Below are 17,387 nucleotides of genomic sequence, written 5' to 3' on the forward strand. Positions count from 1 at the left end.
CTAATTAATATTTGAGAAGTCCTAGTCAAGAGGCAATGTCATCAACAAAAAATTGAAGAGATGAGGGAGTGGGGACAAATGGGGCATGTAATTAGTTGAAAATAAAGGGGTATCTCAAAGTTTTATGGGGACAAATGGGGTATTTTATTTATATTTTCAAATAAAAGTTTAGCCTCACGTTGAGATTCTCCATCAAACAGACGGTTGAGATGATACAGGTTTTCAAAAAAAATGTACCCCTGGTTCCTAGGCGATCAGTATTGATTTTTAGGAAATATTCGTTATTCGTCTTATCTCAATTGTTTGATTGATGGAGGAGTTGGAATCTAGCATTTTCAAAAATAATAAAATGAAAAATGAAAGTGATATAATTGTTCATAGGCGGACTTGTGGCTTATAATCCAAGACATTGAATGCATTTTTGGATGTGTGGTTTAATTCGAACTATCCAACTAATCAAAAAAGTATTCTTGTGAAGTTTATAAAACATTAATAAGATAGAGACAATGGCAAGACTAGTATTTTCCTGTAGTAGGGGCAAACTATGGTTAGTTGTATAGTGAAGATGTATGGCTTTAGGGAGAAATTATGAGGTTTTTAGTTAGAAATTGAAGAAAATGATATTAGGTCATTTCCAAGTAATATTTGAGAAGTCCCGGTCAAGAGGCAATGTCATCAACAAAAAATTGAAGAGGTGAGGGAGTGGGGACAAATGGGGTATGTAATTAGTTGAAAATATAAGGGTGTCTCAAAATTCCGTGGGGGCAAAAATTGGAGGGAGGTGAGGGTGTGGGGGCAAATGGGGAGAGAGGTGAGGGAGTGGGGACATGTAATTAGTTGAAAATATAGGGATGTCTTAAAGTTCTGTAGGGGCAATGGCCCCCACCAACTCCACCCCTACCTCTACTTAACCTCCTTACCTAACTTTCTAGCTAGACCTTTACTTTTACTATTGAAAGTGAGTCGCTACAAGTCTAAAAAGTATTTAAAAAAATCATTTTAGTGGTGTCTAGTCACATTCGAACTCTTGGAATGGTGATGGCTCCAAAAACAAAAGTAGATAAGTTTAAAGCCCCAAAGGTCTTGAATCCTCACTTATCTACAATGGGTATCCATGCTTTTTGGTGGTTCTGGTTTCACTTATTTTAGAGCTAAAATCGAAACTGACAACAAGCGGAACCCAAAAAAAAAAAAAAGAGATTTACCTAACAGACCTATCTATTGCAATTTTATTATAAAAACCACTTTATGAATTGGACTAGCATGACTAACTTAGTAAGGTTTGAAATCTCACTAAGAGCCATTTGGCCTACATGGATTATTAAATTAGCAATCCAACACCACAACATTCTTGATTTCATGGAAAAACTCATATTCAAAAGAAGAAATTATAAAAAAAAAAAAAAAAGGGATCCACTCAAAGGTATGTTAGGTAACAACTTAACGGCATGAATTTAAATTTTATGATGTGGATCCCCACTCTAAGGTTTGCTGGGTAACAAACTTGATAAACTAATTAACGTTTGGTGGGTAACAAACTTCATAAAGTAAGGTTGCCTTGGAGTTGTCACAGCTCCAAGAGAGTTTTTTTTTTTTAATAAATAAAAATGCATTGGTTAGGTCTGTTGGGTAAATCTCTCAAAACAATAATGGTTTTGGTTTGGACACTCCTACTAACGGGAGATGAATTACTTATCAAGAGACTTGTGGGCCCAATTAATTGTGCGACATGGTATTTTTTGATATATAAAATCAAGAGATATTTACGAAAAAGTGATAACCTTTTGACAAATTTATGATTTCGGCTCACTGTTTATTTTAATTATCAAAACGTGAACGATAACAAATTCAGAGGTTTTTAAAGTGATAACTTCACAGGTTTGTAGTGACAATTACATTTTAAACATGCAAAATTTTCACTTTAAAAATCTCTGAATTCGTTGTCATGCACATTTTGGTAATTAAAATGAACAATGAGCTGGAATTGTAAATAACTCATTTTCAACTCACGAAAGGGTAATTCACCCTAAAATCAAAAGTTTTGTGTTTATGATGATGACAATTTGCCCTTCCAAACATGCCATCCTTTGCATACTTGGCCTAAGTTTTCTCATGCGAATATTTCTTAATTGAGAAGAATGATTTATTGAGTTCACATCAAATTTCAAATAAGACTTTGATGATGATTATGAATTTTACATGACGATAGACCTGAAGCTGTTAAATTTAAAATTGCATACATGTATTACCATCAAATCAATTTAAAAATCAAAGTGATTATAAAATCTAAAATTTATCAAATTGGTTGGAACACAGAGTATCCTTATTAAAAAAAACTTTAAAATATGTATATAATTTTCCTAGACTTGCTTTATACATGGTTCATTAGCTGAATTGATTTTATTACAAAATTCAATCCAACCATATCCTATCATGGTTCGATCTAGTTTTTAAAACATTGCATCACATCTTATTAATTTAAAAAAAAAGAAGCTCAATAATTTCAAAATGCAAATCTGATGATGCGGATGTTAAAAAATCATTTCATTATTCAGGTTGGATGTAAATTTTAATTCTATCCAAAATGCATACATTATCGAGAAAAAAAAAAAGGACAATTAGAGCATAAATAGCCGGAAAAAAAAAGTTTATAATTTTGGACTAATATCACATTTCAAGATTGTTAATAATTACAAATATGATGTTTGTATTAATTAAGCACAATTTGATCAAGAAGTATGAAAGACAAGGGTGTTATTCCGTACTTCTGAAAACAAACTTTTCTTAATTTGCATAAGTTAGGTGGTTATAATCAGAGATAAGTATTATTTTTTGAGACTTTTTGGTGATCTTCCCATTTAGATAAGAAATAAGTAGCTATTTGGAGGGATGTTACTTTTAAAAAGATGGGCTTCTGCTTTGTTTACTTTTTACAAAACATTAGAGTGCTTTATAAAACCAGTATTGGGAAAGAAAATCAACATAATTATATATTTTTTTTCCGATTAGAATATTTACTCAAATTGATTATTAGAATGATGAAACCTATCTCAGCTAATTGGGTAAGATCACGTCTGAGAAAAGTGCCAATACAAAATCTATATATGGGATTTCATAGTACGTTGTTGTGCCACACTTTTCACATACAATAAAGTACAACATGAAACATGAACAATGCTAACATGTGAAACACATTTTACAAGACAAGTCACATTGTTCCCCATCATTTTATTTATTTATTAAAATACTTTTATTCTTCTCGAGGATTTTCTTTGTAAATTCCAAAAGAAGACTTTGAGAGTGAGAAAGGCAATTCTTAAAGAGAACTTTAAGAGAAAGAAAGGTAAAGGGAGAAAAAAAATAATAATAAAATAAAATAAAAGAAGGGGATTTTGAAGAAGACCCACCCCTTGTCCCTTCTTAGTGAAACCCAGGCCTCTTTCTCTCCCTTTACACCATGGTTTCAAATCTCGCTCGAGATAGAGATGACTTGCCCAAGTCATCTAGGGATCGCTCAAGGACAAGTGAATATTCAACATGAATTTTCTTGAATACTATTGTGGACATATGGGTCTTGATGCCAACAAACTACTTTCTTCTTTCGGTATATCGGTTTTTTTGGAGTCCCTACCATTCATTGAATTTAGGGGTGTGAATGGTCATCCAAAATTATGACTTCTATCTGGTCTTTTGATTCAGAGACCTGATTAAGTGGTTCGGTTGAGAAAATGGAAAATGTTAGGCACCCCAATCCCCAAGAACCCATCTCGAGAATGCATGCTTTTTGAAATTTGCAAATTTGATCTGATTTGGATTGTTGAATTGTGACCAAGTAGTGTGTAGACACCTCAATTTGAACAAGTCCTCATTCGAAGGACCTAAAAAATTGATTTTTCTAGTAAAATTCATCAACGGGCTTGAAAAGTCCAAATTCTAGAAAAATCAACTTTTCGATCAAATCAAAAGTCCCAAAAACCCCCAAAAGTTTCATGAACTCACAATAAGACCTTATAAGCCTACCACTTCTCCACTTTTCACCTCCCAAATTCTTTTACCCAACTCCATCATCATCTTTAAAAAGTAAATTATCCCACACCCATGTCATAACCTACCACCATCATTCCATCAAGATCAACCTAACTCATACCCTTTCTCCTTAATCAACTCACCTAACACATACCCCAACACCCTTTGGACACTTGTCACTATGTCCTCCATTCTCCCAAAACCTAACTACATAATCCCTTCCTTACATAAGCCATTGTCTTAACCAAATACCCACACCCCTTACCCCCACCTACCACTCAACCCATATGGGTTAAATCTTTTGACCCATATCCACTACCTTCCATATATACAAGGCCCCAACATCAAAATTACAGCCCTCCAATGCCTACATCTCATGTCATTATCCTTTAATTCTTTAATCCTTTACTTTTGACATTTCTAATCCTAAAAACAACCTAATAAACTTATAAAAATCCCTATCTCCCTCTCAAAAAGTTCATACTTGAATCCCCTCTCTCAAGCCTTTCAATTTTCAATTTCTCTCTCACCCCTTTCAATCCCTTTAAAGAACCTCTTAACTTATAATTTCAATATCTACAATTATCAATCTTAAAGTTCATCTATCTCAAATCTTCACATTATAAACATCTCAATCCCTACACTAAAATAATTTATATTTTCATTCTTAAGTCTCAACACTTCAAGATCAAGATCAAAAGGACTCCTTTGAGGATAAAGAAAAAAATTCAAAGAAGAGGAAGAAGAAGAAAAGAATAAAGTAAAAGCTTCAAGGTAGGTTTAGAGTAGGTTTTTTATTTTAATTCTCCCTCCCTCCCTTCTCCATATCCATTTCATATCTTTCCTTTTATTCATTTTCTTAATTTGGGTTTTAGAAGGTCATACGATGCAATGAGTACTCTCTCCTACCTTCGATAGATTAAACTTCTATTTTGTCAAAAGTGCAAGGGTTGTAATCACTTTTTAAAGAAAAAGTATTTTGAACCCTCAAATACTTTGTGCACACACCACAAAATTTGTTTTAAGGCTAAAGGGGATTGGGTCCTTCTCATTCCATGAGAATGGCCCATAACCGCGAAGCCAACATTTTTTTCAAAACTTGTTCTACAAAGGAAAAACATGGTAGGATCTCTTCTCTAGATAAGATGACCCTCCTAGTTTAAGTCGATATCAAAAGTTCCTTATGTGTAAGGGCACAAAATTGTCGTTTTCTCGATTTTTTTTCTTTATCATATTTTCTTAAAATGACCATGTTTTTAAAGGAAACCTTTTGGTAGAGAAAAAGGAGTGCCTAACACCTTTCTCAATCTTTAAGTAAACCACTTACTTAGATCTTAAGTAGTTCAGTACTTTATCCGTACGAGTTACTACAAAAACTATTTTTCTCAAAATCATATTTTGGGTGCCCATTCACACCCATTTCTAAAAAATAATGACAACAACTCCAAATTCTCGTTGACGTGATCTTCGTATTCAAAAATCATGTATCTACATAGTGCATTGATCACAATAATAACAAAGTAAGAACTTGGACTTCGGGATTTGGATATTCGGAAAATCAATGAATAATTTAAAAAGATTGAATTTAAAGTAGGTTTTAATATTTACAAGATGCCCTTATCCACCGTTTCTTTTGGCCCTTCAACAATGCAAGTTACAAAAGGTGTTCCAAACTACTCTAGCGGGGTAGGGGGGCTTAACTATGGCTTTACTTTATGAATTGAAATTACATAATTGGAATATTTTTACATTTTGTAAATTTTACTCGTATAAGTTTACATAATTTTAGCAGCACTTCGGTATTTAGGGATTATGTGCGTCAACGGCACTTCGACAGCGCTTTGATACTTCATAAGTCAATGTTTGGGTAGAGCTTCAACTAGGAAAGTGATTGGAAGGCTCATTGGGTGGTCAGGATAAGTGGGTAGCACTTCGAGACAATCGGGTGGTATTTCAAGAATTTCAGGTAGAGTTTCGACTGTATTGAGTAGGAATTGGCTCAAGCGAATTGGGCCGAGGTTCAGTTGGTTAGAGAGTTAGGTGAATCATTTGTTTAATAGGGGGAAGGACTTTGGGTTTCTTCGGATAGAGGTTCGGTAGGTTGGGGATTGTCTGGAGAACAATGAAACTTCCAGACAGAGTAAAGGAAGGTAGGGAAATGTTCAACAACAAACATTTTTCAAAACATGGGTTAGAGGTTTTGCAATGGACTGATTTTTGGTGAGGATGATCTCTACGGTGAGGAGATCATCATCACCAAAAATCAGCCTATTCCAAAACTTCTAACCCCATCAAAAATGATTTACAAAAAACGGACGGTCCACAATTTTTCAACTTATAAACTGGGGCTAGAAGTTTTGGAATGGGCTGATTTTTGGTGAGGATGATCTCCTCACCGTAGAGATCATTCTCACAAAAAATCAGCCCATTCCAAAACCTCTAACCCATGTTTTGAAAAATGTTTTGCCAAAATGTTTGTTGCTGAACGGGACCCAGGATGGTAATGAGAGCAATGAAGTAAGAGGTAGTAAGAAGGAAAACAAGGAGAAGCTTGAGGTGTGTGAAATGAGGAGGGCCGGTCCCCTATTTATAGTGTTAGGGGCAAATTGATGTTCAAGGTCGGTCATGTGTCTTGTCTTGTCAATCTGGAGTGCATACAAGCGTGCTGAATGTGGTTAGGCAGCTAATGGTCATTCAAACTGCCATGACCGACTGTCAATTATGTATTGGAGGGGGAATAATAAGTTTTAAAACCATGCCTCTCTCTATATTGTTGCTAATACATGAGCTCGAATGTACAAAGTAGCTGACCAGTTTAGATGAACAAAATAGTATAAAACAATAAGGAATATGAATTTAAAATATATATGAGCCAAGCAAGTTATACGATTAAAATAGTGAACAAGGAAAAATGAAATACAAGCTCAAAATATTTAAAATATGGATCAAAATTATTACAAAATTTAGTAGAAAGATCTGATTGAAGAATATTTGAACAATTTAAGAGAAGTTTGATATAGAGGAATTCAAGTACAATGCAAACTCGGTGGTTAAATCATCTGATCATTTTTACCAAGTTATTCTCTATAGAAATACTACCAATACAGTGCTTAGAATAAATATAGAGTGTTCACCCTTCACTAAGTAAAACAGATAGAAATAATTAATTTTATTTTGTGGAGAAGAAAGTTTCCACTAAGCTCAAAAAATGACATTTACAAAGAAGATCATAACTCAGGAAACAAATCAGCTCGGCAAAATTTTATCATACACAAACAATAAGCTCAACAATATTGATTGAACTAATAAATCAAGATTCTGACATTATCTTGTAGTACTCTGACATATTCAATGAAGCAACAATCACATTTCAATTAATGAATGATGATATTTTAACAAGTGTCTTCGTGAACTAAACTTTTTTCCCAGCTAAACCAAGTTATTTCACCTACTTGATAATGATTTGTAACACTAATCAAATGTCTGTCGCATGGGATTTTCCGACTCCACCTTGACAGTTGTTAGTACAATCATGACTAGAAATACAAGAATGAAAGAAAAAATAGGGATAGGTCACCATGTGAAAATTGGCAAATTTGACATAAAAATTTAACTGGCCAAGACCTTCGAATTTTAGATATTGAATTTTGACGGTTCAGAACCATTGAAATTCTTGATATTCCCAGATTTGAGAGCTTAGAGTTGTCAAATTTCTCCCATCCTTCATTAATTTGACAGTTTTGGCTCGTTGAAAAAGAAAATTGACAATGAAAACTTTGACGCTAATTTGACTTCTTTTTCCATTGAGTTTTGTGAAATTTGACGGCCCTAGGCCATAAAATTTAGGTTTTTTTTTTCACATTGTGGGTTGATTAGAAAACAAAGAACTCATTTACTCTCCTTAAACACATCTCTGAAGCCTTCAATAAAGACCACCTGAGTTTTTATTTCTTTCCTTTGAATCATCTTTAATCATTTAAGCATTTTTAACAGGCATTACACCGATGTCAATCTCAGGTTAAGAAGTGGTTGAAAATGAGAATGACAGATCGAATGAAGAGTCGGTTTGAATTTGTATGAATCGTGAGGGATGTGTGGGATTTAATCACCACTCTCCATCCCTTCTCTCTACCACTTTATATTGGAAGAAGAAGAAAGGGGATGCAATTCTCTCTACCTACCTTTCTTGGATGTGAAGAAGAAAATGGGTGAAATGGTAGAAAAAAGGGGATATACCACCCCTTAGACATTTAATTATAATTGATGATTGGGAAATGTAGTTGTGTGATAGTATGAGTTTTCTAATCTAAAATTCTTCAACAAATGTTTGACTGTCACAATTATGACCATACCTCGACTTATGCTAGCTAGTAAAATGAATAGGATTTAATTTCTAACCCCAAATAGTTACGAAAATTTTTAAAAGCATGCTTTCCACCCTCTACTTCCCTCTCTTGGATGTGAAAAAGAAAATCGGTGAGATGGTATAAAAGAAGGGTTAATCTCGTCCCCTTAGACATTTATTTATAATTGATGATTGGGACATGGAGTTGGCATGGCAGTATGAGTTTTCCAAGCTAAAATTCTTCAATAAATACGACCATCATGGTCATGATCATACCTCGACATATGCTAGCAAGCAAGATGAATAGGATTTATTTTCCCAACCCCAAATAGTTACGTCAAGGTCTGACAATAATGAATCATTATTGAAATAAAATACATGTCAAATATCATACTACATTTGAGCATCTAACACATTCTTGAGCATATGTGATGAAACTCAATTTCTTTTGTTTTTTTTTTCTAACGTGCCTCCCCACCCTCCCACTAATTAATAGAAACCTTTAGCACATTGGCCTTGACTACATTATTAAGAAGTGGGATCCTGAATAGGGTGTTGATGAAATACATCAGATTGTTGTATGCTGGAGCCTCCGTTTGCATAGTTCCATTATTGAGCTTTCTACTGATATCTAGGATGTTATCATCAAGTATAAGTGTCACCAGGTGCATGGGTGGATTTATAATGGGGGCACTTGACCCAACAAATATTTTTTAAAATTACAATGTGCTCTTGACAATTTAATTTATTTTGAATTTGTCCCCATAAACTTTTGGTAGTTGCCCCATGCCCACCCCAATCTCGACTCAAGTTTTTGGGACAACTATAGTTTGCCCCCTCAACAAGAAAATCCTGGCTCCACCCCTGATCAGGTGTAATGTAGTATCATCAGGTTTAAAATCATGCTCTCCATCCTATCTCTCTATTACTTTGTATTTGAGGAAGAAGAGAAGGGATGCAATTATCTTTCTCTCCCTCCTTCCTTCCCTCTCTTGGATGTGAAGAAGAAAATACTATAAAAAAAGGGTTATCCCACCCTTAGACGACATTTATTTATAAATTGATGATTAGGATATAAAGTTGGTGTGACAGCATGAATTTTCTAATCTAAAATACTTCAACAAATGTTTGTCTATCATGATCATGATTGTAGACACCCTATTTTGTTCAGATTGAATCCTAGAATTCAAGAAATCATACAGAAGAGGACTTGGCCTGAATATCTCATGCAAAAGGACTCTAAGGCCATCAAAAGGAAGCATTTCAAACAAGCACAGACCCAACTTGTTCATACCTTATGTATAGACAAGTCAAATTTGACTTATCCTCACCTTAGGTACGGACATGCCAAATTACTTCACCCCCTTACTTTGTTGAGACTTACTACATGGAAACTAACCAACAAACCCCTCCCAATTCTCATATTTCCAAGACTTTTCTCCAAAGTATAATGTAATTTGACCACGGCCAAGGGATCTTGACCATTCTACTCCCCAAAGAGTAATCTTTAGAACTTCATGTACTTTTACTGTTTTGGCTTTGATTAGTTAGACTCTAAAGCATAAGAACAACCATCAAGGACAAGGTTATGAAGAGGAAACAAAAGTCATTCATTGAGGTATTCTTTGGAATATTGTGAAGTTGAGGAAAAGTAATTTTCCTATTCTAAGTCCATGAATAAGTTCTTCTTTGAACAATAACGTACATGTACACTTGCACATACACTACTCTTTAGTTTCCAAAATGACTAAGAATCAAAACGGTGAGTCTCTCTAGACTTACTCTTAACACCTTAAGTCTACAAAAAATAGTTCTTAGAGGAACCTTTTTCATTCATTGAGGTGAATGTTCTCAAATGGATTCATCCAACCCATGGATATATCCCTAGACCACTAGTAACAAAAAACATACTCTCAAGGAGTACATATGTATGTGGTTTATGCTTGAGGTTCAAAATGGTGAAATTTAATTAAATTCACACAAAAACCTCAAGCTCACAAAAAATTCCAGCAAGCATGTATTTACTTATATGAATTGCTCATTGAACCTACTTGCTAGATTAAGATGCGAACTATACTTCGTTTGATTTGTGAATATTTATAATCTTTTAAAAATAAAAATAAAAAATTTTAACTTCACATTCGGCCAATTTTTGATAATCACCAACTTAGTGGGTGAGACAAGGTGTCAAACACCTTTTTTATCTCACCACCGAATTTTCTTACCTTGTATCTTTAAGTGAACACCAAATTTTGAATCATTATTTACTAAAAAATCAGATATCTAAAATTGTTTTTATAGTGCTCATTCACATCTTAAACTCTTTGAATGGTGGCAACTGCTAAACCCAAGTAGATGAGGTTTAATGTTTTAAACTCTCACCCATATCTACAATGATTATACCTCGACCTATCTTAGATAACAAAATGAATAACATACATTTTTCAAACCCCAAATAATTACGACAAGGTCCAACAATGATGAATCATTATTGAAATAAAATAAATATCAAATATCATACTACATTAGAGATCTAACACATTCTTTAGTATATTTGATGAAACTCATTTTCTTTTGATTTTTTTCTAACGAGCCTCCCCACCAGGGCTGGCTCAATACAAGTTGAGGCCTAAGGCAAAAACTATAAATGAGGCCTTTTTGATATTTAATATATTAATTTATATATAATTTTAGTATAATGAAAACAATGGGGATTTTTGAAATTTCTTTTGCTAAAATTATCTTTTATTCCCTTATAATGTTAAGAGTTTCCACTAAAAGTTATTATTTATGACCTAATGTCTTACAAAAACTTAATTAAAGTATATTTATCACAGAAATACCATACACTTGAATATTGGGGGTGTCTATGAAGGAATCTTTAATTATTTTTTTCTTTATTTTTTAACCTTGAAGTTTAAGGTGGGTGGGGATATAGTGATAAAGTTGGGGTTCAATAATAATTTGATAAGAGAGAGCTTCGTAAAAAGTTGGGAAAACATCGGATAAATTAAAAAGTAAAAATAATTATTTCAAGAATAAACAATGTAAAAAAATGTATTTTATATATTAAATGACAAAATAATACTTAAGAAATGCTATAAAAAAAATGATGATTTTTGTTAAGAAATCGTTATTTAATTGACAACTATAAAATCGTGTTTTAATCACAATTTATTTTTTCAAAAAATCACAGATTTTTGCCATGATGGGTGGGGATAGAGATCTAAAGAGTTTTTATTTTTATTTTTTTGGAAACTATCAATTTCTTAAGTAATTGAGATCTAAGATATCTTAACTAACTAATATTTTTTCAAGAAATCCCATGGGGGTGTTCCTTGAACATGGGGCAAGAACTTATTAAAAAAACAAGATTAAATCTAACTTTACTAACTCAATAAGATTTGAAATCTTATTAAGGGTTGTTGAGGTTACCTTGTGGCATTCAAAAACATGAACCAATATTGCCACGGGTATGTAGAGGACAAAATTGTTTGAACTTCGAAAAAAAAAAAAATCAAAAAATTTATTCTTCACTGTTGAATATTATTTTAAATTTGAGAGTTTAGTAGCTGTCCATTTTCAAAATCTTGGATCAAGCCCAAAAAGACACTAATCTTTTAATTTGTTGTTGGATCTAGTTTTTCCATGAAATCTAGAGGGTTGTGGTGTTGGACTGCCAATTTGATAATCCATCTGAGCTCAGCTACTCTTAGTAAGGAAAGTATTTTCTTAAAAATAATAATAGGGAGGGTGGGATTCCACATTAAAAGAATTTTTTTTAAGGCCTTTCTTCCACAATGAGCACGGGTATCTATAGAAAAAATAAAATAAAAAATTTAAGGACAAATTTTGGTAAGAACCTTAAAGAAGGAAAAAAAAAAATTTGAGGCCTTAGGCAATTGCCTAAGTGGCCTTATGCTTTTGTCGCCTTGCTCCCCACCCTCTTTAATTAATAGAAACCTTTAGCACTTTATCCCTGATTACACTATAAAAAAGTAGGGCCCTAAATAGGGGGATGAAGAAGTACGTCAGATTGTCGTGTGTAGGGGTCTCTATTTGCATAGTCTCGTTATTGAGCTTTCTACCAATACGTAATGTAGTATCATCAGATGTAATATAGTTAGGCTCCACCTAACCAAACCAAAATAGTTAGTAATACTTTTAATTTTAAAAATTTCAAGATATATATTATTTTCAAATCCAACAACCATTTATGTTTTTTAACTATTGTAAGTATTAAAATTTTAAATTGATCCCTACATTTTTCACAAATCACAAGAAAATCCCTAAAATCATAAATGGGCCAGGGCTATAGCGACGGTCACGACGATCGCTATAGGTGAAAACTACCGTCACAAAAGCCTCTAACGACAGCCAGGGAGACCGTCGGTTGTCGTCGCTAATAGTCCCATCGCTAAATGTTATATCGACGGCCAACACAGAAACGTCGTTAGGTACATTACTTATAGCGACAGCTGCTATTGGCCGTCGCTATAGGGTAGTCTTTTAAAAAAAAAATTTATTCTTCAGCAGCGGTTTTGATCGTCGTTATAAAAGCTTTTGAAAAAAATAAATTTAATTTTACACCAGTCCCCCTCATGTATTGTTGAATATTGGTGATACCCCTATGTTTTGAAAATGATGACCTCAACCCCAACTATCAATATGAAAAGAAATTGTGTTACTATTACAGACTGATACAAATTCTCACAGAATCCAATTCACACACACAAATAATAAAATGGTCACCGGAATCCAACTCACGCACAGGCACGCGTGCACACACATACACTCCAACTCACACAATATGAGGGATATAAGCCCTTCACCCTCTTCTCTCTCTCAGTTTTCCATCTCAATATCAATCAACTTAAAAGAAATAGAAGGGAAAAAAAAATTAAAAAAACTCTGCATTCAAGTTGACCTCTTCAAGAAAATCATGCTTCAGAGTCAGAGGAGCTCAACCTAGAGGAAGTATCATCACAACTACTCACATAGGAGTTGGGCAACAACAGAAGTTTCTGTTGTCGAATCCCTCAGCATGTATTCAAGGAGACAGCTTCAATTTCATGTACTGCACAAGAAAACAAACATGGCCAATATAAGTAAAAATATGCAACACAGTGTATATACGATTAACCAAACAACTTCAACTAAATCAAATGGAAAACACCGAGTGATGTGGATTCAGTACCTCCTTGTAGAACTCATTCATCTCTCCTCCTCTGTCAGACATTCCACTTCAGAATTTTCCTTCCACCCAAGTAAACGAAGGAATGCAACCTCCTTCTCATCCGAATCAACAACTTCAAAGCCATTTAAGTGCTTCTCTCCATTGCTATGGCATTTCTGAGACTCTTGACAGGCATCACCATTACTGGCAATGTTAACTGCAGTCTCAGTTGACCAATCCAGACAAGAAGGATCTGACGAAGGAGATTCACAACTCTGAGAGCTAATAGGAACAGTAGCAACCTTTGTGATCGATTCCCCGGACCTTTCCAAGGCAGTTGATGACAATACAGGACTTGGATCTGAGGCAGTAGAAGAAACGTTTATTGAACTTTTCTTCCTCATGAGATTGAAGAACTCATTACGGCTCTGGATTTGAGGCGTAATGGGCCTCTTCTCCATGGAAGATGTCCTGGTGGCAGCAGTAAGCTTTTGGTTGTTTGGGCTCCTAAGAGGTGGTGCAAGCATAGCTGAAGGAAGGAGCAACTGTAAATGGATTATTTGCTACTCTGCCACCAGCATTTGTTGGACTCGAACCGTCCTTGGAAGTAGGTGAGATGCCATTATTCTCTCGTGTAGCTTTGAGGACCTGAAGCTTTCCAATGTGGAATGATTTTGTAACATCAGATCTGGCAGCTCCGCCACGATTAACAAGTTGTGATGATGATGGTAGCTGTTGGTTCCCAATCTTGGAAGCCAGACTCATCTCACTTTTGGATGTTACTTTGGGTTTTGATTTATCTGAATTCAAGACCTGAAAAAGAAATTAGATGGTGTTTATCCATTTTGACAATATTGTATTTATCAGCCTAAAACAAGAAATAGATACGATTTTTGACAAGGTAAAAAAAGGCATACCTGTTCAATTAGGACAATTAGTTTCAATGTGTGCAATAATGGTGATGGAAATAAAAAATGGTGAGTGGATCAGCCGTAAGTTTATTTCTTTTTTGCACTAACTATTAATAGAGTTACACACAAAATAAAATGAAATAAAACAGAAGTTATTGATGGCTTTACTCCTCAAATTCTATAAGCAGATGATGCCATGTTTCTTGATGAAACTAGAGATGAAGTAAATGCAAATCTGGACTCTGAAGGGACAACATATAAAATAAAGATTTTAAGATGGGAGAGTACAAAATATAACTAGTGCAACTTTGACAATGACACTCAAAAGGAAGATATGTTAGCCAAGATCAACAGGAATGGAATACCCCAAAGCCACCACTATACCACACCATTTCCTTATTGCCTTCCACATTGCTTCCAATATATTCCCCTATTGTCTTCAACATCTTTTATAAGCATATCGTTGATATTTCTTTATATTAATGTTCGATAAATCCTCCAACCAAAACAATAATTCAATATCTCTTGAGGACTAAAACTAGAAATTGTATGAATGAAACAAGAACAAATCATCTAGGTGTACCCCCTTCAACAATAAAAGGAAAGGATTAATATTAAATGCTATACTCTTAAAGAAGAATAAGAAATACCTAGATGCTTTTTGAAATTCTGATAAAAAAGAAAAGAATTCACCAGGAGAGCTGCTACCCCCTTGTTGTTGACAGTCTAGTAGATACTCTATAACCTGAAGTAATAAATCATATACATCAAAATAAACCCCTAGCATTAATCTTTTAACTTGTAAGGTAAAATAGAACTAGCCAATTAGGATCAAAATATGCAAAAGCAAATAGGAAACTAAATCGAACTAAACCAACCCCAACACACAAAAACATTAATAGAATAAATCGTGTACAAGAAATGAATGTCTCACTTACTAGTAAAAGATGACTATATGGGTGTACTCAAAATGTGTCCTTCCACACAACAAGGAACACATATCCAATTAAAGAATATAAGTATCAAATTCAAAAATCCAAACCCTGTCAAGAAATATGCTCACTAGATAAAACCACATTCCTCATTAAATAAAAAATATTGACTGATAAATTCCATAATACAGTAAAAATTATTCAAATATACAAGGTTCAAAATTAAATGGTTCAACAAGTAGACTAATGTTAACAACACAGTTTTGGGTTAGCTTTTCTATTCCATTGAACCTCATGTGAGCAATGGATTATGGAAGTATGAGATACATCACCCAAATATATTCTTTCAAGACACTGCAGCTTGTATATATTATAATTGTATTGATAAGTTTCACATTTTTCTTAAGGAGACGGTTGAAAGTGATTAATCTGCTTCTTTATGAGCTTGATTCGTATGTGTGACAATTAGTTCCTATTGTCCCCGTGATGCATAAGACAAACAGAATAGGTTGACATCTCTGCTGGATTGGGTGATGAATATGAGCCTACAGCTTTAATTTCATTGATACCTTTGTTGTTCTGTTTTACAAAGTGATTAAGTTCTATTATATGGACGTAGGAATGAAATTCGCTGTGAAAACAATCTTGAATATGACTCAAAGCCCATACCTATAACTGTGTGTGGGGTGCTGTGAGATTCCTTTTTTTGTGAATAGTTGGCCGTCAATGATACATAAAGGTTGAGCTTAAGTTCAATTGAAACAGGAACTCTACTTAGTGTCGAGACTACAACACAAAAAGATGTGCGTACAATAAAAACAAATAAACAATATTTAAATAAAATGAAAAGAAATTGGTCTGGCTTAGACAATAGACATACCAAGGCCTCAACACCACCCGCTGCAGCAATTGCTTCACGATTTCTATCGTCAAATGATAAATTCCACAAAGCACTAGCAGCTTCTTGCCTGTTTAATGAGTGTGTGCAATGGTGCCAAAATCAGATAAGACTAACCCAATTACGTACATATACGTATATGTACAGGCATCGGATATCCATACGCGTGTGGGTGTGGCAACATGTGTAGTTGCATGCAATTTACAAAATTTTAAATGAAAAGTGAGAGTTGTGCAAAGTTGGAACACATTCATGCAAATATTATCAATCAAACAACATATGATTCTTGAACACCTGAACACTGCGGTATCCAAGGATGGCTCACCTTTCAAAAAATAAGAAAGAGCACCTTCATATGGTTCAAGCTATCAATGAAATTAAAGCTGAGCATATATTTTTAAAAAATCGTCTTAGAGCTCCTCTCACATTTCTAGAACCCATCCTCATCAAGAGAATTAATCCCAAAATAAATTGGTGAAGCCTTTTAGGTTTTCTCCATGAAAATTCAACTTAACGCTTTCACTCTCACTGGGAAGCAATTCCCTTCTTTTAATATCAATCACAGCTATGCATTTGTTATATTCCTCACAAATCAGCTACTTATCATTCATAATTAGATCAAAATAATATTCTCTTTAGTTTTCTACAAATTGTATGTTTAGTTGGAAATATTAACATTCTTTTGAATTTTCACATTCATAGAATTGAATTGTCTGTTTATTTTTGAATTACTACAAGTTGTTGGGTATTTGAGATATCCACCAAAGGCACATTGAATTTATATCTGGTTTAAATTGTAGATAGAGGATTCAAACTACGAGAATGTACAAAAAAGAAATGTTGTGGTGGAGCTACAACGATTTATAAAGAGATACACATTAAAATGGATGAGGAGAGACAAAAATACATGGATTTGATATTGCATAACAAACACAAGTGTCGATCTAACATACAAATGGGGTGTAGACTCCGTCCACCATCTATGCGCGTTAATTAGAGTTCAAGGAAGTAAATCTCCTTTCCCTTGTATTTCCTTTCTCACTAACTATTGCACTCAAGGATTTAAACTGTGAGAGTAATCCAAGAAATGATGTGGATC

At 34.0% G+C, this 17,387-nt stretch overlaps 1 protein-coding gene across 4 annotated transcripts; it reads right to left on the bottom strand.

Annotated features, from left to right (window-relative positions):
* Positions 1–13,040: 13,040 nt before the first annotated feature.
* Positions 13,041–17,381, bottom strand: LOC147380704 (uncharacterized). 4 transcript variants are annotated; one of them, XM_086431359.1, is made up of 4 exons: positions 16,271–17,381; positions 15,109–15,203; positions 13,569–14,360; positions 13,041–13,448 (listed from the first exon to the last, which is right to left on the bottom strand). In XM_086431359.1, the coding sequence occupies exon 3, from the start codon at positions 14,072–14,074 to the stop codon at positions 13,586–13,588; it is 489 nt and encodes a 162-aa protein (XP_086287485.1). In that variant the 5' UTR covers positions 14,075–14,360; positions 15,109–15,203; positions 16,271–17,381; the 3' UTR covers positions 13,041–13,448; positions 13,569–13,585. The 4 variants fall into 4 exon arrangements, with proteins under 4 accessions (XP_086287485.1, XP_086287484.1, XP_086287486.1 ...); XM_086431358.1 differs by having other exon boundaries at positions 15,397–17,381; XM_086431360.1 differs by lacking the exon at positions 15,109–15,203.
* Positions 17,382–17,387: the final 6 nt, after the last annotated feature.

Source organism: Akebia trifoliata, unplaced genomic scaffold (assembly GCF_017979445.1).
Source record: "Akebia trifoliata isolate Shusen 1 unplaced genomic scaffold, ASM1797944v1 Contig01084, whole genome shotgun sequence".
NCBI lineage: Eukaryota > Viridiplantae > Streptophyta > Magnoliopsida > Ranunculales > Lardizabalaceae > Akebia > Akebia trifoliata.

What these genes read in the sequence shown, in the direction of transcription:
- LOC147380704 (XM_086431360.1), bottom strand. Translation starts at nt 14,074, where the DNA reads ATGCTTGCACCACCTCTTAGGAGCCCAAACAACCAAAAGCTTACTGCT.